The sequence below is a fragment of the Propithecus coquereli genome, unplaced genomic scaffold, assembly GCF_000956105.1.
Source record: "Propithecus coquereli isolate 6110/MARCELLA unplaced genomic scaffold, Pcoq_1.0 Scaffold178, whole genome shotgun sequence".
Taxonomy (NCBI): Eukaryota; Metazoa; Chordata; class Mammalia; order Primates; family Indriidae; genus Propithecus; species Propithecus coquereli.
Window position 1 is genome coordinate 4,827,396 of NW_012142523.1, and position 23,070 is coordinate 4,850,465.

At 38.7% G+C, this 23,070-nt stretch overlaps 1 protein-coding gene across 3 annotated transcripts in view; it reads left to right on the forward strand.

The window, feature by feature from the left end:
• AGO3 (argonaute RISC catalytic component 3) overlaps positions 1–23,070 on the forward strand; it is a 111,091-nt gene that overhangs the window by 80,496 nt on the left and 7,525 nt on the right. For 2 of the 3 annotated variants that reach the window (XM_012642355.1, XM_012642357.1), the window contains 5 exons: positions 9,084–9,243; positions 10,545–10,635; positions 13,083–13,277; positions 14,056–14,190; positions 16,683–16,784. In XM_012642355.1, the coding sequence (XP_012497809.1) occupies positions 9,084–9,243; positions 10,545–10,635; positions 13,083–13,277; positions 14,056–14,190; positions 16,683–16,784 (683 nt within the window). The remainder of the gene's footprint in view (positions 1–9,083; positions 9,244–10,544; positions 10,636–13,082; positions 13,278–14,055; positions 14,191–16,682; positions 16,785–23,070) is intronic. The other variant, XM_012642356.1, reaches the window with a different exon arrangement.

Genomic DNA, 23,070 nt, shown 5'->3' on the forward strand with positions numbered 1-23,070 from the left:
TCTTGCTCGGGCTGGTCTCGACCTCCTGAGCTCAAACGATCCACCCTCCTCGGCCTCCAGAAGAATCCTTTTAAACCCATGAGGCAACTCAATTCAGTAGTGCCACCAGGCCACTCCAGTCCTAGGATCTTGTCATTTAAATGTGACTGAGTATCATTCATAGTTACTTATAGGCAAGTTCCTCAGCCACTGCTTGTCTACTCTTCACCACTGCCTGCCCCTCCTCTCCATTGCCTCCTGCCTGGCTTGTGGGGTGCTGGAGAACAAGGCCATGGCCAAGGGCAGGGGCCCCTGGACCACTTCTGTCTACATAGCTTGGCGCCAGTCAAATCCCCACTGTCAATTTTACCCAGGGCTCCTGTGGGAAATATTTGGATTAGAGCCACTAATGAGTCAGGGGGCCCCTTGCACCCCCTCTGTTGTCTGAGTGCTGGACTTTGTCCCGTCTCTGTTATGGGTGCCCTATGGCCAAATTAAGTTTCCTATAGATTCTTAGGAGAGACCATTCTCTCCCCAGAGTTATAACCTAGTGGTCAAGGGGCTGAAGCCAGTCACGCCCTCCCAGGCCCTCTCCAGTTGCCCAAGGCCAAGATCCGCATGGGCCTGCAGCAGGGTGTCTTCCCCAGTGGGTAGGGAGCTGGCGGTGGGAAGTTGGTGGCAGGGAAGTGGGTAAAGGGTTTTTATGTGATCAAGCTTGGTTAATTCACATGGGGTCTGACTATCCCACCCACTGCCAGTAGAGGTCTCCTTTGTACCATTAACTTTATCCCAGGCCTTTATGCAATCACATGAAAGGTTGTACATATGGGATCTCACTGCACTTACTTGACCATTTGACATTTTATTCAACAGCCACTTTTCCTCACATTCCAGGATGTACATTGGATTACAATACACCATTCTCTTTTAGACATAGACTTATAGCTATAAGTTGTCCATTTAGCCAAGATTTTTCCCCAAGGGGCTTTCAGATGGAGGTTCCCTATATTGTAACAAAACTCACAAACAACACAGACAATACAGGGAATTCCTAACACAAAATGCCAAAATCTACCAAATGGGAACCATCCAGACAAGAATCATATTTTCTCAAATGAGAACCAACATCTCCCAATCCCCTCCCCCTGCTTCCCTGGGAACCATACAAATGAGCTCCACATTAAAATCAGGTTCCCTGGTTCCACTCAACCTTGTGTCTTTCACTCCAACTGAGGTCGCCAGACAAATCCACAGGAAGGTCTGAAAACCTACCCCAAATAGGTGGAATCAAGGGTTTCAGTGTGCAGGCCAGGGAACTTATTCAGACAAATGGCCATGGCATCTGGACATTTTTCAAATTATTTTTCCTTAACTCAGTTCAGGTTTTGGGGAGCTGTGTCTGCTTTTGGGGGCATGGAGAGACAGGAATTCCCTGGATATAAACAGGCTTTGGCAGCAGATGGGTGATCCCTTAGTCTCTTACACCGAAAAGATATTGTTCCTACTGGCTTGACCTGGGGCTGCTCCTTACTTCTTTAGTCACAGGGTGCTGTTTCACCAGGGCACTGATGGGCCCACCCAGGGATGCCAAATTCTGTTACTGAAAGTTCAGCACTTGACTGTGAGGCCATATCAGAAGAACAAGGACAAATGATTTGAGGAGAAGGAAAGGGAGGTTTATTAATTTGTAGGCAAATCAGGAGGATGGAAACTCCTGTTGTGTCTTAAAGTGCCATTGTCCTATCTGTAAGCAGAAATGCAGAGCTTTTAAAAGTGGGGGGTTCAGCTTCAGGCTACTGCTGTTTAACTACAGTCGATGGTCCTGATCCATCCATCCCATCTCCAGTGAAGACAGTCTGGTGACCTCCGCCCTGGACAATTTTCTTGAGCCATCTCCTGTAGTACAAAGAACAAAGGACACTCCCCTGTCCCTCTGATTACTGGCCTTGGGCAGGAATGCAGGTTTTAATTCCCAAAAAGAGTAGGAGAGGTTTTAAAGAGATGACTTTTAAAACATTTTATTTTTTTTCAGGCCGTTCCCTCTGTTACAGTGCAATTCAGTAACATTAAGTACATTTACATTGTTATACAACCATTACCCCCATCCATCCATTTCCAGAACATTTTCATCATCCCAAACTGAAGTTCTTTACCTATTAAACAATAATTCCCTATCCTGCCTCCTCCTAACCCCTGAAAAGCACTGTCTACTTTCTGTCTGTATGAATTTGACTATTCTAGATACCTCATATAAGTGAATCATATGTATTTGCCATTTGTGACTTGTTTATTTCATTTAGCATAATATCTTCAAGGATTCATGTTGTAGTGTATGTCAGAATTTTCTTCCTTTTTCGGGCAGAATAATATTCCATTGTACGTGTATACTACGTTTTGTTTATCCATTCATCTGTTGATAGACATTTGGGTTGCTTCCACATTTTAGCTATTGTGAGTAATGCTGCTGTGAACATGGGTGTACAAATACCTCTTCACAACCCTGGTTTCAGCTTTTTGGTGTATACATTCAGAAATAGAATTGCTATATCATATGTTAATTCTATTTTTAATATTTCGAGAAACTCCCATACTGTTTTCCACAGCAGCAGTACCATTTTACATGCTCACCAACAATGCACAAGGGTTCCAAATTCTCCACATCCTTGCTAACACTTGTTATTTTCTGTTGTTTTTGTTTGTTCATGTGTTTATGGGTGATTTGTTTATTTTCTTTGGAGAAATGTATATTCAAGTCCTTTGCCCATTTTTTCATCAGATTTGTTTTTTTGTTGAGTTGTAAGTGTTCTTTATATATTTTGAGTATTAATCTCTTATCAGTTATGTAATGTGCAGATATTTTCTCCTATTCTGTGAGTTGCCTTTTCACTCTGTTGATAGCATCCTTTGATACACGAAAGTTTTAATCTTGATGAAGTCCAGTTTTTTATTGTTATTTCCTGTGCTTTTGGTGTCATATTTAAGAAACCGTTGCCAAATCCAATGTCATGAAGCTTTTCCTCTTATGTTTTCATCTAAAAGCTTTATAGTTTTAACTTTTATGTTTAGGTCTTTGATCCATTTTGAATTAATTTTTCTATGTGTGTAAGGTAAGGACCCAACTTCATTCTTTTGCATGTGGATATCCAGTTTTCCTAGCACCATTTGTTTAAATGACTGTCCTTTTCGCATTGAATGGTCTTGGCACCATTGTTGAAAACCAATTGACCATATGTGCTACTGGTTTCTATCTAGGCTCTCTATTGTATTCCATTGGTCTATATGACTATTTTTATGCCAGAAGTACGCTGTTCTGATTACTATGGCTTTATAATAAGTTTTGAAATCAAGAACTATAAGTCCTACAACTTAGTTTGAACTATTTTCAAGATTGTTTAGGCTATTTAGGGTCCCTTGAAATTCATAAGAATTTTAGATTGTTTTTCTAATTCTGTAAAAATTGCCATTGGAATTTTGATAGGAATTACATTTAATCTGTAGATCACTTTGGGTAGTTTTGTCATCTTAACAATATTAAGTCTTCCTATCCATGTGTAGGTGATGTCTTTCTATATATTTAAGGCTTTTTTAATTTCTTCAGCAATGTTTTGCTTTAGTATACAAATCTTATACCTCCTTATTTAAATTTATTCCTTAGTTTTTTATTCTTTTTGATGCTTTTATAAATGGAATTGTTTTCTTAATTTCCTTTTTGTATTGTTTATTGCTAGTATATAGAAATAGAACTCATCTTTCCTACATGGATTTTGAATCTTGCAGCTTTGCTGAATTTGTTTAGTAGCTCTAACAGGTTTTTTCTGGTGATTTCTTTAGAGTTTTCTACATATCAGATCATGTCATCTTCAAGCAGAGATAATTTTACTTCTTCCTTTCCTGTTTGAATTCTTTTATTTCTTTTTCTTGTCTGGTTGCTCTGGTTAAAACTTTCAGTACTGTGTTGAATAGAAGTGGTTAAAAGTGGGCCTCCTTGACTTGTTCTATGTTAAGGAAAAACTTTAGTTTTTTTACCATTGAGTATGGTTTTTGCTCTGGGTTTTTCATATGTGGCTTTTATCGTGTTGAAGAAGTTCCCTTTTCTTCCTAGTTTGTTGAGTCTGTACTTTTAGAGGATAATTTTACTGCACACACAATTCTAGGATGGTGGGGTTTCTTTCAAGTCATTAATTTGATTTTATTCTCTTCCTGCTTTCAAAATGGTTTGTGATGAAAAATCCAATGTAATTCTTATCTTTTTCCTTTCTAAGCAAGATTCTTTTTACTCTCTTTCAAGATTTTCTTTGTCTTTTTTTTTTTTTTTTGCACTTTGAATATGCTATACCTACTGATAGTGAGTTTTTGGAGGGTTTGGGATTTTTTTGTTTGTTTGTTCGAGACAGGATCTCACTCTTTCATCCAGGCTGGCATGCAGTGGCATGATCACAGCTCACTGCAACCTCCAACTCCTGAGCTCAAGCAATCCTCAGCCTTCAGCCTCCCAGAATGCTGGGATTACAGGTGTGAGCCCCCAGGCCAGCTGCGTTTTTATTTTTTATCCTGCTTGATGTTCTTTGAGATTTCTGGATCTTTGATTTGACATTGCTCACTAATTTTGAAAAATTCTCAGCCATTCGTAATGTTGTGTTATGTTATGTCATGTTATTTTTTTTTTTTTTGTCTCCCCTCCCAACCCTCCATTTTTACTTTAAATATTTTTTTTGCCCCTTTCTCTTTCTCCTCCTTCTGGTATTCTCATTGTATGTATGTTACACCTTTTGTAATTATACCACATTTCTTGGATATTCTGTGCTGAGCTGGGGGGGGTGGCATTCATTCTTTTTATTCTCTTTGTATTTCAGTTTGGAAAGCTTCCATTAGCTATCTGTTCTTGAATGATGTCTGCTTTTTCCATTAGAGTTCTTAACATACTAATTTTAGTTATTTGTAATTCTCTGACAATTCTAAAATCTGTCTCCTATCTGAGTGTGGTTCTGATGCAGGCTTTGTCTCTTCAGGTTGTATTTTTTCTTGCCTTTTAGCATGCTTTGTGATTTCTTTATTACACCTTTTCACAGTGTATCTAGTAACAAAAACTGAGGTAATCAGGCTTCTAATGTAGACTTTGATTAATTGATTGATTGCGATAGGGTCTCGCTCTGTTGCCCAGGTTGGAATGCAGTAGTGTCATCATAGCTTATTGCAACCTCCAACTCCTGGGCTTAAGTGATCCTCCTGCCTCAGCCACCCAAGTAGCTAAGACTACAGGTGCATGCCACTATTCCTGGCAATTTTTTTTTTGTAGAGATGGGGTCTCACTGTGTTGCCCAGGATAGTCTCAAACTCCTGGCCTTGGCTGGGCGTGGTGGCTCACGCCTGTAATCCTAGCACTCTGGGAAGCCGAGGCGGGCGGATTGTTTGAGCTCAGGAGTTCGAGACCAGCCTGAGGAAGAGCGAGACTCCGTCTCTACTAAAATTAGAAAGAAATTAATCGGACAACTAAAAATATATAGAAAAATCTAGCCGGGCATGGTGGTGCATGCCTGTAGTCCCAGCCACTCGGGAGGCTGAGGCAGGAGGATCGCTTGAGCCCAGGAGTTTGAGGTTGCTGTGAGCTAGGCTGACGCCACAGCACTCTAGCCCGGGCAACAGAGTGAGACTCTGTCTCAATAAAAAAACAAACAAACAAAAAAAAACTCCTGGCCTCAAGCTCCTGCTTCAGCCTCCCAAAGTACTGGGATTACAGCACCTGGCTGGAATTTCATCTACTCAGGCTAGGAGCTAGGCCGTGGTTAATGTTTGCTGTAGTTGTAGGTTCCAGAAGCTTGAGTTTCTCCTAGTTTCCTTTTTTTCTCTCCTCTCGTTGTCATCGGGTTTCCCTAAGAAGTCCTTCTTGCATCTCTCAGTTATAATCCACCGTTATTATATTGGAGCCTTGCTGATGTGGTGGTTAGCTGTTGGAGAGAGGAAGTGTTCTACAATCTTATGATTAAATCTCAGGGAGTTTTTCTTGATTTGAGTCCCTGCTTGTGACCTTCAGAAGTACTTCTTAACCTTTTTTTCCTTCCTATTAGTTGAAACAGGAAAGCTAGATGGAGCTAGAATTATTTAATTACTCTTACCCAAGTCAGATAAGGCATTAGTAAAGTCATTTCCCTTGAGGGCAGGTCTTAATTAAGGAAACTTATCTGGGCATATTTCAAAATGCTTACTTTTCCTGTCCCTGGTTGAGGAGATTTTTCTCTGGCTCTTCAAGGTAAAAACCTGGTGGGGTTCCTGGTAGAACCTGTCAAAGTATGGGTGCCTAACACTGGGCCTCCAGGAATTTTTAATTCTCAGACTACTCCACACTCAGCCATGACTTACAAGCACTTTACATGTCAGAGGTATAACCAAGGTCCAGGGTGATCTTTTTAAAACATAAGTCTGATTTTAACCCCTTCCCGATGTCAACAAAAAATAACCTGAGGTTTTCATAAATTTAGAGAGGAGACTTTATTTCTCATAAAGGGTTACAACTTGTAGGCTGGGAATAGGCCTCTTGCCAAAACCAGAGGCAGGCACTTTGAAGAAGGAAGAGTGAGAGACAGGAATTTATGCCAAAAGGGTTGACCATGTATACATATTCGACAGTTCACAGAAGGAGCTATGAATATTTATGAAGGGGGGTCACATACATGCAGGTTGCATGAACATGCATGTTACATGTGACCCATGTTCTTTGGGGTGGAGACTTAACGTTTAAATGTATTATAATTAGACTCCGTATGTCAAAAGGTGAAGCAGGGACAACAAGGCACTCAAGTGCGCAGTTTCTGTAAACCAGCCAGAACCAGTCCATGATCTGTGGTCTTTTCTTTTTTTTTTTTTTTTGAGACAAGGTCTCACTCTGTCACCCAGACTGGAGTGCAGTGGCCTCATCATAGCTCACTGCAGCCTTCAACTCCAGGACTCCAATGACCCTCCTGCCACAGCCTCCCTAGCAGCTGAGACTACAGTCATGCGCTACTACGCCCAGCTAATTTTTCTATTTTTTTGTAGAGACAGGGTCTCACTCTTGCTCAGGCTGGTCTCGAACTCCTGGCCTCAAGCAGTCCTCCCGCTTCGGCCTCCCAAAATGCTAGGATTACAGGCCTGAGCCACCGTGCCCAGCGTATGATCTCTCATCAGGAGAAAGTTAACTGAAATCAGTTTCTTGTCCACTGAAAGTTATATGTATGGCTGTGGAACAGGAGGGTCAATCAGTCAGTGTCTGGTGGTTGATAAGCTGCAGTTATTTTAATATTGCTTATCTCCAGGCCAATACTGTATAGTTGCTAGAGAAAAAGAAAAACCTTGTGGCAGTTAGAACATGGTTTATTCTTTAAGTGTAGGGGTGCATTACTTAACCCTTGCATGGCATGGCCTTAGGTCTTGTTTATAATTTGGTATCTTATTGCCACAAAAAGTCTGTTCTGTCAGTCTTATGATTTCTATCTTAATGTTAATGCTGGTCAGTTGTGTGTAAACTGCAAAAGGCAGTGTATATAAGGAGATCTGTCTGACCTCCCATTGTGTCATGGCTGGGAACTCAGTTTTTTAAGGTTTCTTTGGTGTCCCCTTAGCCAGTAGGGGATCTGTTTGGTGGTTTGAGGGCTTAGGATTTTATTAGTTCTCACCTCTCATCCCTACTTTAATGGTTTTTCATTATGTGTTTGATAAAATTGATATTTAAGATTATCTTCCAAAGGTTTACATGTCCAAATCCATGGCTTCCTCCCTCTTCAGGATTCATTTTGTTCTATGTTCTTTTCCCCAAAGGAATTCCAAGTTTCCCAAGTTCCAAGAGAACTGTTCATCCTCTTCCTTATATTTGTGTTGCTTTTCGTACTCTACTTTCCACCTTTCACCAAATAAATGTACTGTCTTCATTTGAATTCTAGTGTAGCCATTCTTTCCTTGGAGAAGTTTTTTCTGACCTCCCTGACAAGGTCAAATTCTTTCTTATTGTCTTATAGCACCTTATAACTCTTCTTTATATTACTTTCACAATTCTAATGTTAAATTTGAGCAGTTATTTAATTAATGTCCATTTAGCTACACTATAAACTCTGTGAGGGCAAGAATAATGTCTGTATTGACTCACCATTGTATGTACAGAGCTTTGCACAGTGCTTGTGTGTATTAGATGCTCATTAAAATTTTGTTGCATGACTGAACTAGCCTTTTTGAAAGACAGTTTGTCAGTATCGTATAAAAATGTTTTATATATGTACCTTATGACCCCTCAATTTTACTTATAGAAATTTACTCTGAAGATATAGTTATACAACAAACAAAAATATGCAAGGATATTATTCATAGCATTGTTAGAAATAATGAAAACCGGGGACAACCTAAAAATATATCAGCATATGACAGGTTAGATACATTGTGGCATTTGAAAACAGAAAAACTGCTGCTGTTATAAATAATAAGGACAATCTATATATGGAGATTGAGAACCATACTATATTATTAAGTGAAAACGACAAGTTGGAAAATAGAATATTTAGCATGTTCCCAGTTTTGATTTTAAAATGTTTTCCATGTATTTTATATACAAGTTATGTACACTGAAACCTTTATAGTAGTTATAGTGGCAGAGAAAGGTAAAGGAACAGGGACCTTTTATTCTTTACAATTACATTATGATATTTCTGCATTTTTAAATTAAAGATAGGAGAATTAGATTGAAAGCTCTGAGTATACTGTGATTATAAGTGCATTAAAATAATATAAATGAGAAAATTACTGGAAGAGAATACACTAAAATAACAAGGGATTATGTATATTTTTCTCTTATGCTTTTTCAGTTATTTTGGTTATACTATTTTTATGATGGTAAAAATAAACTTTTACACAAAAAAGGAAACAACTGGAAAAATTATCACTAAATAAATAGTTATGCTAATCTACAAGGCAGTGTACTTCAGATTTTAACAGCATCATTTTCGTACTGTATTGATGTAATTTTGGGTGCCTTGTAAATATAATGATATATTTCAAGAAGGAAACATAGTAGTTTTATTTTCAGTAAATAAACTTATTTCAGATCTTTTTTCTGACTAGAGGTATTTACATTTGTTCCATAGCGGAGGTGAAACGTGTAGGAGATACACTTTTGGGAATGGCTACACAATGTGTTCAAGTCAAGAATGTAATAAAAACATCTCCTCAAACTCTCTCAAACTTGTGCCTAAAGATAAATGTTAAACTTGGAGGAATCAATAATATTCTTGTACCTCATCAAAGGTAAAAAAAAGCTAATCACTTTTGAAAATAGTCATTATTTTTATATCTTCATTTGTCATATATGGCTATATCTAAGATCTGCGTGAGAGACAACTTTAATGATACCTGCCACAGGAGATACGTAGACATTTTGGCAAAAAATTAAAATAGTTTGGATTGGCAAGGTTAAGAGATTACCTTGTGAAAATTCACCTCTCTCCCCCAATTTTCATTTAGTATACCTAGCCAGAAAGTATTGAGAATTTATTTATTTCTCACTGGAGAGCCCAGCTTAAAGAATTTTCTCTTTATTTGAAGTCATCTTCAACCTGGTTTCATGAGGCTGCTCACTTATGTAGAATGTGAAGGAGGAAAGAAGGGGTTGAGGGGGCATATGGCTAGTCAGTTAAGTACAATCAATGAGACAACATGTTGCTATTAGATTGCCCTCTTTAGAGCTAGAGTTCTTTGGAAGTATGAAACATCATGACCTAGAAACAGGAAGTACCTGATTATACAGGTCACTGGGGAAGAAGCTGTTTTTCAGAGAATTGAACAACTGATTTCCTTTTAATAGTTGAAGCAGTTAGAGCTCAGAAAAGCTAAGTACCTTGATCAGTATGCACCACAAATAAGCATTAGAGTAAGGATTGACCCATGTATGTTTGACACAAAAGTCCTTTTTTTTCTTGTTTTTCCATGCTACCTCTACTAACTATCTCTGTTAAATATGAGACCCATAAATGAGGTTAATATAGAATTTTATCAAGTCTAAGAACTTAGAGACAGTCCTTTGAATCTTAAAGGATATAGTTTTAAAATAAAAGGAAATACTAGCTACTTTGTGACTATTAAATAGATGCTACTCAAATTTATACTTTTGGCAAGAGTAATAGCCTCTCAAAATCCCTTCTAGTCTAAAGTTTAATGATTCCTTTTCTCCTTGAGAGATTACAAAGGCTTGAAATGTAAGTAGATTTTAAAAGATTGATAAAAGTTGGTAGATTAATATGAGGAAGTTTATCATTTTGTGCCTATTGTGGAGAACACTAGCATAGTTGCCCTTTGCAACCACCAGCACTACTGCTTAAGACAAAAAGAATTGCTCTAAGAGTTTGGCTATAGACTCAGCTTTTACTGTATTGACTAGAGATTTGTGAGTTAAGAAGATAAAGCAGTCAATAGTTCAGGCCTATGAAGCTGTCTAAATAGGACTTCCTCCGTGCTGTCAGTAACTTACAATTGTGTTGCAATTGTATGAAACAGATAAATGGATAATGAAAAAAATGAAATATCTAACCGTTTTAAAAATTGTGTTTAAGACCTTCTGTGTTCCAGCAACCAGTGATCTTTTTGGGAGCAGATGTTACACATCCACCTGCTGGTGATGGAAAGAAGCCTTCTATTGCTGCTGTGAGTGTCATTAGGCATTTTCTAATTTTCTTTGTAGCAAACTTTCATGAATGTTCTTTGGGGTTTTTGTGTGTTTGCTTATTTTTGAGATGGGGTCTTGCTCTGTTGCCAGGGCTAGAGTGTAGTGGCATCATCATAGGTCACTGTAACCTAAAACTACTGGGCTCAGGCAATCCTCCTGCCTTAGCCTCCTGAGTAGCTGGGACTAAAGGTATGGCTAATAGCACCACACTTGGCTAATTTTTGTATTTTTTGTAGAGATGGGGTCTCCCTCTTGCTCAGGCTGGTCTCAAACTCCCAGCCTCAAGCAATCCTCCCATGATGGCCTCCGAAAGTGCTAGGATTATTGGTGTGAGCCACCGCGCCCAGCCTCTGAATTCTTTATTTTAATACTGCTACTCCTTCTTTTAACATCTGCCTATTATATCTTTGCCCATCTCTATTATTTGTAACCTTTCTGTGTCAGTTTAAATATATTTCTTATAAACTTTAGAAGGCTTGATGCTATTTTGCCCATTTTGAAAATCTCTTGATTTTAATAAATGTCAACATTTTGAAAATGATAACATATTTTAGGCATACTTAATAAACTTCAGAAGTTAAACTATAAGACTTTTTATATTTTTTCTATCATCCATTATAATCTTTATATAAATTTTAAGTTTTAATTTGACAAATCTTATTCTTGAAAATGATAGTATTTAAAATTTTCACTTCAGGATTCCAAAGCTATTTTAATTAGTGAAGAAAATTTTTTTTATCTATTAATAAATTGTATTGCCTTGTATTCTTAATGTTATGCATGAATTGTTTTCATTTCAAGTGTTGTAGTGGTAGTATTGAACCATCTCTGATATTCATAAAAATGTTCTTGTAGAGGATAAAATGATAAAGAAATTCAAAAGACTTACCTTAGATTTTCTACTTTGGAGTCATTTTCCAAGAAAGTTTAAGCATATTTTAATTCTTTTGAACTTCTGGTGGTCATTGCCCTTTTCTGCTAAATCCATTTCTACCAAATACCCACTTTCTTTTATGGTTAGCAGAAGTCTTATAGATAGAATTTATTAATTGATTATTTTCACTATATGGGTTCTCCCAAGAATAAGTTAGAGAGTAGTGTGAGAAACAAATATAAGTAATAAATGTTACATAATATAATAGGTACTACCATTATGGTGAGGTAAATTAAAATTTAGATTACACAAACTCTGGTATGTTTTGGGAATGTTGAGAAATACAGGGAATTAGAATGTCATCTAGCAGGCTGTGTAGCTAGTAAGCTTTTGTAAGGCATTTTGTGCTATCAGAGGATTTTGGATTTATTCTTTAGTAGTGAGATATCTTTCAAGGTAAAGAAATGGCCACAGTTTCTTTTTTTTTTTTTTTTTGAGACAGAGTCTCACTCTGTTGCCCGGGCTAGAGTGCCGTGGCGTCATCCTAGCTCACAGCAACCTCAAACTCCTGGGCTCAAGCGATCCCCCTGCCTCAGCCTCCCGAGTAGCTGGGACTACAGGCATGCGCCACCATGCCCGGCTAATTTTTTTTTCTATATATTTTTAGTTGTCCAATTAATTTCTTTCTATTTTTAGTAGAGACGGGGTCTCTCTCTTGCTCAGGCTGGTTTCCAACTCCTGAGCTCAAACAATCCGCCTGCCTCGGCCTCCCAGAGAGCTAGGATTACAGGTGTGAGCCACCACGCCCGGCCCACAGTTTCATTTTTGAAGCATCATTTTGGTATAGACTACCGTGCAAGAAAAAGTCTGGAGGCACGCTGACCAGCCTAGGCTCTGATCAGAATGATGTTGTAAGTTCATGCTTTGAGGTTTTTCTTTCGTCCAAAGACATAACAATATTAAACAAGGCATTGAAAGAGAAAATAAAGATAGCTAGTCTGAAAACCAAGAATAACTTCTCTGAGGACCAGATACAGAACACAGATACATCACAATAAGACTGAGGATAGATTGAGGGTAGATTCAATAAGAGACAGAAAATTCTGATTTTAAAATTTATGAAGCATGACAGTTCTAAGGTGGTGTTAAAGTCTTAAATATGGCTTATGAGATGGGTTGCTAAAGTGGAAGAAATACAAAGAAAAATCAGTGGTTTGAATTGGTCAACTTTTTTACTTATTTCCTTTCTTTTATTCTCTTTATGCACCTTTTTTTTTATCTTTTTCTTTCCTCACTAATCTTTAATTCTACCAACAACACATAGAATCTAATTGTTAAATATAAAGTTCAACCTACTTATAGGAAAATATTAATAGTTTTTGACCCTATATTGGGTCTTTTATTCTGTTCTTCACTGGAAATTGCCTATTTTTATTACTCTCAAAGTAAACAGTGATAAACAGTAAGGTTATAATAAAATTAAAATGTAAATGAAATCCATGTAGTTTTAATTATCTTAATTTCTTTTTTTCTTTACTTTTCCCAACCTAGGTTGTAGGTAGTATGGATGCCCACCCAAGCAGATACTGTGCCACAGTAAGAGTTCAGAGACCCCGACAGGAGATCATTCAGGACTTGGCCTCTATGGTCCGGGAACTTCTCATCCAATTTTATAAGTCAACTCGGTTCAAACCTACTCGTATCATCTTTTACCGGGATGGTGTTTCAGAAGGACAGTTTAGGCAGGTTGGTTGCCTAGAATCTCATCAGACTGCGGTTAAATCAGATTCTGTGTTTATGGTATGGTATCTATTCCTAGTTAAAAGCCTTAAGTTGAGAGTTTCCAAGATCAAAATTTGATGCTTCCTTAGATTTTTCCCTTTTTTTTTTCCCCTTCTTAGAGACAGGGTCTTGCTCTGCTGTCCAGGCTGGAATGCAGTGGTGTGATCATAGCCACTGCAGCCTTGAACTCCTGGGCTCAGGTGATCCTCCTGCGTCAGCCTGCAAGTAGCTAGGGACTACAGGCGCATGCCACCATGCCTGGATAATTTTTTTATTTTTTGTAGAGATGCAGTCTTGCTGTATTGCCCAGGCTGGTCTCAAATTCCTGGTCTAAAACGATCCTCCTGTCTTAAAGCCTCCCAAACTGCTAGGATTACAGGTGTGAACTGCCACACCCGGTCTCTTTGGGTTTTTGAGAAGAATTATTATTCTCTGGTTTGGGGGGTGCAAGTTTCATATGTATATGTTAAATCAAGTTTGTTTGTTAATTTTATTACTCAAATCTTCTGTATCTCAGCTTGGATTTTCGCCTTTTAAATGTTCATTATGGATGTGTAAGCCTCGATTGCTAAGACCATGCTCTGATAATAGTTGAATGGAGGAGAGAAGTATATCTACTATAGCTGTAGAGTGATGAAACTAAGAAATCCTGCAACTAAATCATTATCTTACTTCAAAATATGTAAAAGCTAATAGCTGACTATATTGAGTCTCTCCGTTTCATCTTCTCTCCATTTCATAGGTATTATATTATGAACTACTAGCGATTCGAGAAGCCTGCATCAGTTTGGAGAAAGACTATCAACCTGGAATAACCTACATTGTAGTTCAGAAGAGACATCACACTCGATTATTTTGTGCCGATAGGACAGAAAGGGTAATCTCACATCTGTTGTAATGATATTATAAGCCAAGTTTATCCAACATAGTTCATAGAACACTTAACAAGGACCCTCTACCAACAACAGGGTTTCCAATATGTAGTAGCAGATTTCAACAATTAGATTATGAGTATAGAAGCATCAGAACAGGATAATTATTACTTTTTAGCTCTCTAGAATTTCTGTAATGCTCTAAATGTTCAAAATCCCATGCTGCTTTTTTGTGGTAAAGAAACTCATAGTTTTAAAATTGTTCTTTCTTCTACTCGTAGTTTCCTTGTATGTTCAGGGAAGAAAGGTACATTGTCTTTTTAAAATATCTTTTAAAAATTAGGTTTTTTTGAAAGTGTAAGTCCATACAAACTAACTTTTATACCATGCTTCCTTTAAAAATCACAGAATTATTTTCTGCATTTTATAATGTGAATATATATTTTATAATTAGGATGGAAAGGGAAATATAAATACATAGAGAAATATGTCTTCTTATGTGTGTACAGAATAGGCAAGTATAGCAAACTTGCTGTCATTTTCAGTGCCCTGATCCCATCTACCCTCATTATGCAAATCTTGGAGCAGAGAAATCTGAGAGTAACAAGTGTCAGCGTCCCCTCGATAGAAAGGGGAGTGTCTTATCTTTGGTATATCTACTCATTGTGTACCTTTGGGCAAGCAACTTATATCTCTGTGCCTGTCTCCTTCTCCGTAGGATTGGATAATAGTAAGATCTACCTTGTTTGGCTTGTTGGGAGAATTAAATAAAATATGTAATGTACTTAAAACGGTGCTTGCCATGTACTAAGTACTCAATAAAGGTTAGCTAGTTGTAGGGTGTTGGTGATAGTGGCAGTAATAGAGAAGAAGAAATATTAATAGCAGACATTGTTCTAAGTATTATTTATAAGTTTAAGTGATTTAATCCTCAAAAACAACACTGAGATAGTTATTATCTCATCTTGTTCATGAGAAAGTTGGCACACAGAGGTTAAATAACCTTCCAAGGTTATAAAGCTAGTGATTAGTAGAGGTAGTACTCAAACCCAGGCAATCTAGCTCCAAAGTGCTCTTAACCACTATGCTACACCACCTCTCTAATAACAATGGTAATAGTTTTCTTATGGCCTCCAGATTGTTAAAGGCCTTTGCCCCCAAATTACTACATACATTTCTATACCTAGAAAACCAAAGCTTTCTTCAAAAGTAGGATTAGGAAAACATAAGTTAGATTTAATGATTTAATATCTGCTAGTTAGTTGTGCCGCTCATTTGTTTGCTTTTCTTTCACCTTTGCTCTAAATACTAGTACCAATAATAGATGGGAGATGATTACAGATGAGGAAACAGAGGCACAACAAAGTAAAATACCATGCCCTACACCACACAACTAGCAACTGTTGGCAGCATTCTTCTGTCTGTCTAAATAGAGTACAACTTTTTGTTTGTATTGATTAGATTTATGTATTGATAATTTATTAGAGTTAAGATTTTTTTAAGACGAGGCATAATTAAGTAGATTATGAACTTTTTTCTTTGTTTTGTGCTTGGCAAAAGCTAACTGCTTGGGCCAGACAGCCGTAATTCAAGCTGTTACCTGATAGCAGTCCATTACATGGCAGAAATAATGTCTGAGTCAGTAAAATAGTTTCTGACTTGCCACCCTTGTAAACCTAGACTTACAGTTAATGATTTTAAATGTGTGGGGGATAAGGAGGTGAAGGTAGGTATAATAAGAATTTTTAAGTGTTTTATTGGGAGCTTTGCATCATCCAGAATTTTGAATTATTTCAGTCACATCATATCCACTCAGAAAATCATGGTGTCTGTTCTCTCCCAAGATGTTGAAACTGATAGTATGAAATAAAAGGAATAGGGCCTTTTCAGTCATTTCATTGTTTGAATCCCAGTTCTGTCCTTTATTGTGTGCTGTTGGGCAAATTATTTTATAATCCTGAGTCTTAGTTTCCCTCAACAAATGGGAATAATACCTAACTTGCAGGATTGTTACCAGGATTTAGAAATAATGTATTTGAAGTGCCTGACGTATAAATGGTTAACAAATGGTGACTATTAATGTTGTTATCACCATTCTTTCTCTATAAACATATAGTTTTCTCCAAGAAAAATGCTAAATTTCATAAATTACACATTCAAGAGTACCCATCATATACAGGTACCATAAATTGGGAACACTTAAAGTTAACGTAAAAAAATTTTTTTAATTTCTTCCACCCATATTGGGATCAACTACCACCTAAGCAATAATAGAGACTATATAATGCTTTGTTATTTATCAGCACTCACTTTCAGCAACATTTGAGAATAGGAAACAGGACCTGCATACGGTCTGCTCTTAATGACTGTGTAGGTAATATTCAAGCTGCAAGTGATGAAACATGGGATCAGCCTATATATTTATATATTTTTTGAAAATGCTTTCAGATAAAAATTTCTACCTTTTTCTTGTTTGTTTAAACTTTGACAAATCTAGGTTGGAAGAAGTGGCAATATCCCCGCTGGAACAACAGTTGATACAGACATTACACACCCATATGAGTTTGATTTTTACCTCTGTAGCCATGCTGGAATACAGGTAAGCCAACATTTTGGGTAAAATATTTTAATTCAAGAACTTCCATTTTAAGGTGTATTTTTTAAATCTCAGAAAAAGGAGAAAGAAATACTCTTCTCTGTTTCCACATGAAATTAGATGAAACTTTCAGCAAATAACCTTTTCCTTATCTTGAGAGGAGCTTAGGGGCTTATTTTTATGGAAATACCAGAATATAAGTAGTTTAACAGAATGAATCTCCCCAAAATGGGCCCTTAATTTAACCTAAAACTTTAATAATTTTTAAAGTACCTGGTTGTTCCTTTGGCATATGTATACCTCTTTGCCCTTTTTTTTTTTTTTTTTTTAAGTTATGGCGTCTCACTATGTTCCCCAGGCTGGACTGGAGCTCCTGAGCTCAAGCAATCCTTCTGCCTCAGCCTCCCAAGTAGATGGGACTACAAGCAGATGGAACCATGCCTGGCTAGTGATAATATTTTATAGAAAATGTTGACATTCGCTGGTAGATATTGAGTTTATGAAAGAGTTTAATTATAGAATTACAGCTTTAAGTTTCAGTTAAATAATTTGTAAAGTCTGTTCTTTTCAGAAAAATCTTTTCATTAATTTGATAGCTTTATAATTGGTAGAACATAAGCTTTAATCTAGTGCTTCTCTGGCCAGGCATGGTGACTCAGGCCTGTAATCCTAGCACTTTGGGAGGGTGAGGTGGGAGGATTACTTGAGGCCAGGAGTTTAAGACCAGGCTGAGCACAAGCGAGACTCCATCCATACAAAAAATTAGAAAAAAGTGGTGACAGGTCCCTGTAGTCCCAGCTACTCGGGAGGTAGAGGCAGAAGGATCGCTTGAGTTTAGGAATTTGAGGTTGCGGTGAGCTATGAGTATACCACTGCACTCTAGCCCCAGGAACAGAGCAAGACCCTGTCTCCAAAAAAAAAAAATTTAGTGCTTATCAAACTTTCTGACAACAGAGAGTGAACCCCCATTCTCAGGATATCTAAGAGGATGTAACCCAAAACTATTTTAGGTTATTTGCTGTAGATTAAGATAGAAATGTCAAGAAGATGTACCTTATTGTACAGCTATGTCTTACAGCTTTATATGTCTCACGTATACGAACCTGTTTCAGACTTGTGTCTTTAAATTATTGTTCAACTCATTTATCCATGTTCTTATATCTGCTCCTCTTTACAATCAATATTGTACATTTTCAGTGAGAGTAGTAACCATCAATTAGCAAAAAAAAAAATTTAACAGTGGGTCCAGAGGAAGTGACATCAGCAAGATGGCTAAATAGAAGCCCCTAGCACTTGTCCCCCTCACAAAGACAGCCAGAACAACAGGTAAACAACTACATTTTAACTAAAATAACTGAGTGAGAGTACCAGAGTACATCAGAGGCGTAACAGAAACCCTGGTGAGCTCAGAAACTTGGGATGGCCACATAGAGAACAGAAGGGAAAGCCAGGCCTCCACTACCTCCATACCTCAACTGGGATTAGCTGGGAACCAGGAAGAACTTCTTCCTATGGAAGGGGGTAAGCAAGAGGATCTCAGCCGTTCCTATCAACACCTTGGACACCTACAGACGTCACCACACTGTGGTCCCCTATAGTCCTCCTCATAAGCATTAAGCCCAGGTGAGGGAGCTACCTGGAATCCACATAGTTGTGCATCCCCCAGAGAAGGACCCAACACTGTGTCCCACCCTCTGTGGCCCGTGCAGCTATTGCACTGCACCTCTTAGAGTTGGAAGTACAGCTGGAGTATGTCGTGCTCCAGGCAGGGCCAAGTAGCCACGGCTCCCCTTTATCCCTGAAGCTAAGCTGCCGTTGTGTCCCACCCTTGAAGACCCAAGCCGAGCTGTGAGTACCTGTTACACCCTTGGCCATGGGGCCATGTAGAGGTAGAGCTGCTCTACTTATCCCCTCCCTCTGGCCCCTTGGGCGGGAGCTAAAGCAATACCGTACCTCCTGGGAAAATAGTACCTTGACTTCTCAGAGCAGTCACATCTCCCTGGTGCCTAAGCTGAAGCAGTGCCCTGCATCCCAGGGAAGTGTTGCCTGAGGCACCTAGAACAGTCACACCTTCCTCAGGCCTGAGCCGAAGTGCCACTTTGCCCCCTGGGGAATAATTGGTGCCCTAGCTGAGCTGAACACCTGTGCATCCCAGGGCTCAAGTGATATAGTACCGTGCATCCCAGGGAAGCAGCGGTGGCTGAGCTGAGACACCCTGCTCTAGAGGCCAAAAAACTCTAGTACCCTTCTTTCCTGGAGCTGGACTAGCTCCCTAGAGCCTGGGATGCTGAGACACCCTGGGGAGTGGAGTCACTGCTATGCTGTTCTCAGCCCTCCTCTTCCCTAAACCCAAACAACAGCTATGCTCTGCCATTCTGGAGTATTTGCTGCCACTGCACCTGGCCTCACAGAGTCTGAGATACTACTAAGCCCCACCATCTCAGTGCCTAGAATTACTACTGCATGGTGCCTTTTCCCCTGGGACCCAAGTGGCCATTGAGCCCTATTGGCTCTGGTTCTCAAATTACAGCCATATTCTGCTTCCCAGATCTAAACCTCCAAAGTACCCTTCTTCCCTGGAGTCAGGCCAGTGATATGCCGTGTCCTGCATGGGTAGAATCACAGCTACAACCTGGTCCCCTGGGCCAGAGCTCCTAGGGGGTGCCTTTAGAGTTACAGGTCCTAGCCTCTGTGGGCAACCTACATTCAACCTTGCCATAGAGAGTGAACCTATACCCCAAAACTCAGATGCCACAAAAGGTTTGTGAGACCCTGAGCCTAGAACCCTTGCCCCACAACTACTCTCAGCACCTGCTCCTGGAACCCAGTGCAGCTACAGCTGCTTATAGGTTGGGTCAGACCTGACACCAAGAGGGATCCCTTTGGCTAAGTCTCCCCATTGTGAGCAAAACAAAAATAGGAGAACCCCAAAAGCCCTCAACACTGAGAACATGAAGAACCTTCACCACCGCTTCTGTTGCCACAGCCTTCTACAGTGTAGGTCACTGAGGTACCCACAATTATTGCAGACATTGAACACAGCTAAAGAAGCCTCACAGAGACTACACCACATATTAGAAACACAGTCACTACACTCTTCCCAATTTGCGTGTAAAACCCAGCTACAAGTGGAAGTCTTTCTCTACAAAAGCCACTGTAGAAATTTTGGTAGAGATTGGAGATTGTTCCACCAGATGCATAAACAACAATGCAGGGACACAAGAAACATGAAAAAGCAATGAAACATGACACCACCCAAGGAACATAACAACTCTCTACCAACAGACCCAAATAAAAAGGAAATCAATGAATTGCCAGAAAGAGGAATTCAAAATAATGATGCTAAGGAACTCAATGAGATGCAATAAAATACAGACAATTCAGTGAAATCAGGGGAAAAAGTCACAGTATAAACAAGAAATTAGCAAAGAGAGAGAAATCATAGAAACAAAGAACTAAACAAATCTGCAGCTGAAGTATTCAATAAAACATAAAAAATACAACAGAGAGCTGCAACTGCAGATTTGATCAAGCAGAAAAAAAATCTCTGAACTTGAAGATAGGTTGTTTGAAAATTACCCAGTCAGAGAAGAAAAAAAAAAAAGAAGAATGAAAAAGTTTAATGAAAGCCTACAAGACTTAGGGAAACCATTAAGCAAACAAATATTTGTATTATGGGAGTTCCAGAAGGAGAAGAGAAGGGGAAAGATGCAGAATACCGATTTAATGAAATAATAGCTGAAAACTTTCCAAGTCCGAGAATAGATACAAACATCTAGATCCCCAAACAGGTCCACCCAAAAAAGGTTCTCCCAGAGATACATTGGTCAGATTGTCAAGTCAAAGACAAATAATTCTAAAAACAGCAAAAGAAAAGTGTCAAGTCAACATATAAAGGAATCTCCATTAGACTAACAATAGATTTCCCCATAGAAACCTTACAGACCAGGAGAGAATGAAATGATATATTCAATGTGCTAGGGAAAAAATTGTCAATCAAAATACTATACCCAGAAAAATCATCCTTTAGAAATAAGGGAGAAAGACAAGCAAAATCAGAATTCATCACCACTAGATTAGCCTTTCAAGAAATGCCCAAGAGGCTGGGCGTGGTGGCTCACGCCTGTAATCCTAGCACTCTGGGAGGTGAGGCCGGAGGATTGTTTGAGCTCAGGAGTTCGAGACCAGCCTGAGCAAGAGCGAGACCCCGTCTCTACTAAAAATAGAAAGAAATTAATCGGACAACTAAAAATATATAGAAAAAATTAGCTGGGCATGGTGGCGCATGCCTGTAGTCCCAGCTACTCGGGAGGCTGAGACAGGAGGATCGCTTGAGCCCAGGAGTTAGAGGTTGCTGTGAGCTACGCCACAGCACTCTACTCAGGGCAGTAGAGTGAGACTCTGTCTCAAAAAAAAAAAAAAAAAAAGAAAGAAATGCCCAAAAGATTCCTGCATCTAGAAGTGAAAAGACGATAATCACTATCTTGGAAACACATAAAAATATAAAACTCACTGGAAGAGCAGATACCCAAAAGAGAAAGAGAAAGGAATCAAATTATCATTACAGAAAACCACCAAAGCACAATAATAAACAATAAGAAAGGAAGAAAGGAACAAAGGATATACAAAACAACCAGAAAACAACAAAATGACAGAAGTATTAACCTTGAATGTTAATGGATTAAATTCCCCACTGAAAAGATACAGACTGACTGAATGGATAAAAAACATCACCTGACTGTATTCTGCCTTCAAGAAATTCATTACACCTACAAAGACAAAGAGAAACTGAAAGCGAAGGGATAGAGAAAGGTATTCCAAACCAACCAAAAGCAAGCAGGAGTAGCTGTACTTATGTCAGATAAAAACAGACTTTAAGTCAAAAACTATAAAGAGAGACAAAGAAGGTCATTATGTAAAGACAAGGAGATCAATTCAGCAAAAGGGTATAGCGGTTTAAAAATATATGATCAGCAAAAGGGTATAGCAGTTTAAAAATATATATGTACCCAACACTGAACCACCCAGATATATAAAGCAAATGTTACTGGATCTAAAGGGAGAGATAGACTAATACAGTAATAGTTGGGAACTTGCAACCCCCCACTGTCACCATTGGACATACTATCTAGACAGAAAATCAACAAAGAAATGTTGTGTTTATTTATTTTATTATTTTATTTATTTATTTGTTTGTTTGTTTTTTTTGAGACAGAGTCTTGCTCTGTGCCCAGGCTAGAGTGCCATGGTGTGAGCCTATCTCACAGCAGCCTCAAACTCCTGGGCTCAAGTGATCCTCCTACCTCAGCCTCCCAAGTAGTTGGGACTAGAAGCAAGCACCACCACACCTGGCTAATTTTTTCTATTTTTAATAGAGATGGGGTCTAATTTTTTTTTTTCTTTTTTAAGTAGAGACAGGGTTTTGCTCTTACTCAGGCTGGTCTTGAACTCCTGATCTGAAGCAATCCTCCTGCCTTGGCCTCCCAAAGCACTAGGATTACAGACATGAGCTACTTCACCTGGCCGGAAACATTGTATTTAGACAGCACTTTAGACCAATTGGACATAACAGACATTTACAGAACATTTCATCCAACAGCTGCAGATTCCACATTCTTTTTATCAGCACATGGAACATTCTCCAGGGTAGACCACATGTTAGGCAACAAAACAAGTCTCAACAAATTGAAAAGAATTGAAATCAAATCAAGTATTTTTTCTGACCACATGGAATAAAATTAGAAATCAATAACAAGAGGAACTTTCTAAAGCATACAAATATATGGAAATTAAACAACATGCACCTGAACAACCAGTGGGTCAATGAAGAAATTAAAAAGGAAATTTGAAAATTTCTTGAAATAAATTAAAATAGAAACATAGCATACCAAAATCCATGGGATACAGCAAAAGCAATAGTAAGAGGGAAGTTTATACCAATAAACACCTACATCAAAAAAGTGGAAAGAGGCCGAGCGCGGTGGCTCACGCCTATAATCCTAGCACTCTGGGAGGCCAAGGCGGGAGGATTGCTTGAGGCCAGGAGTTTGAGACCAGCCTGGGCATAATAGCAACCCATCTCTCCAAAAACGAGAAAAATTAGCCAGGCATGCTGCTGCACACCTGTAGGAGCAGGAGGCTGAGGCAGGAGGATTGCTTGAGGCCAGGAGTTTGAGACCAGCCTGGGCATAATAATAATAGCAAGACCCCCATCTCTCCAAAAATATTTTAACAATTAGCCAGACATGGTGGTACACACCTGTAGTCCCAGCTACTCAGATGTCTGAGG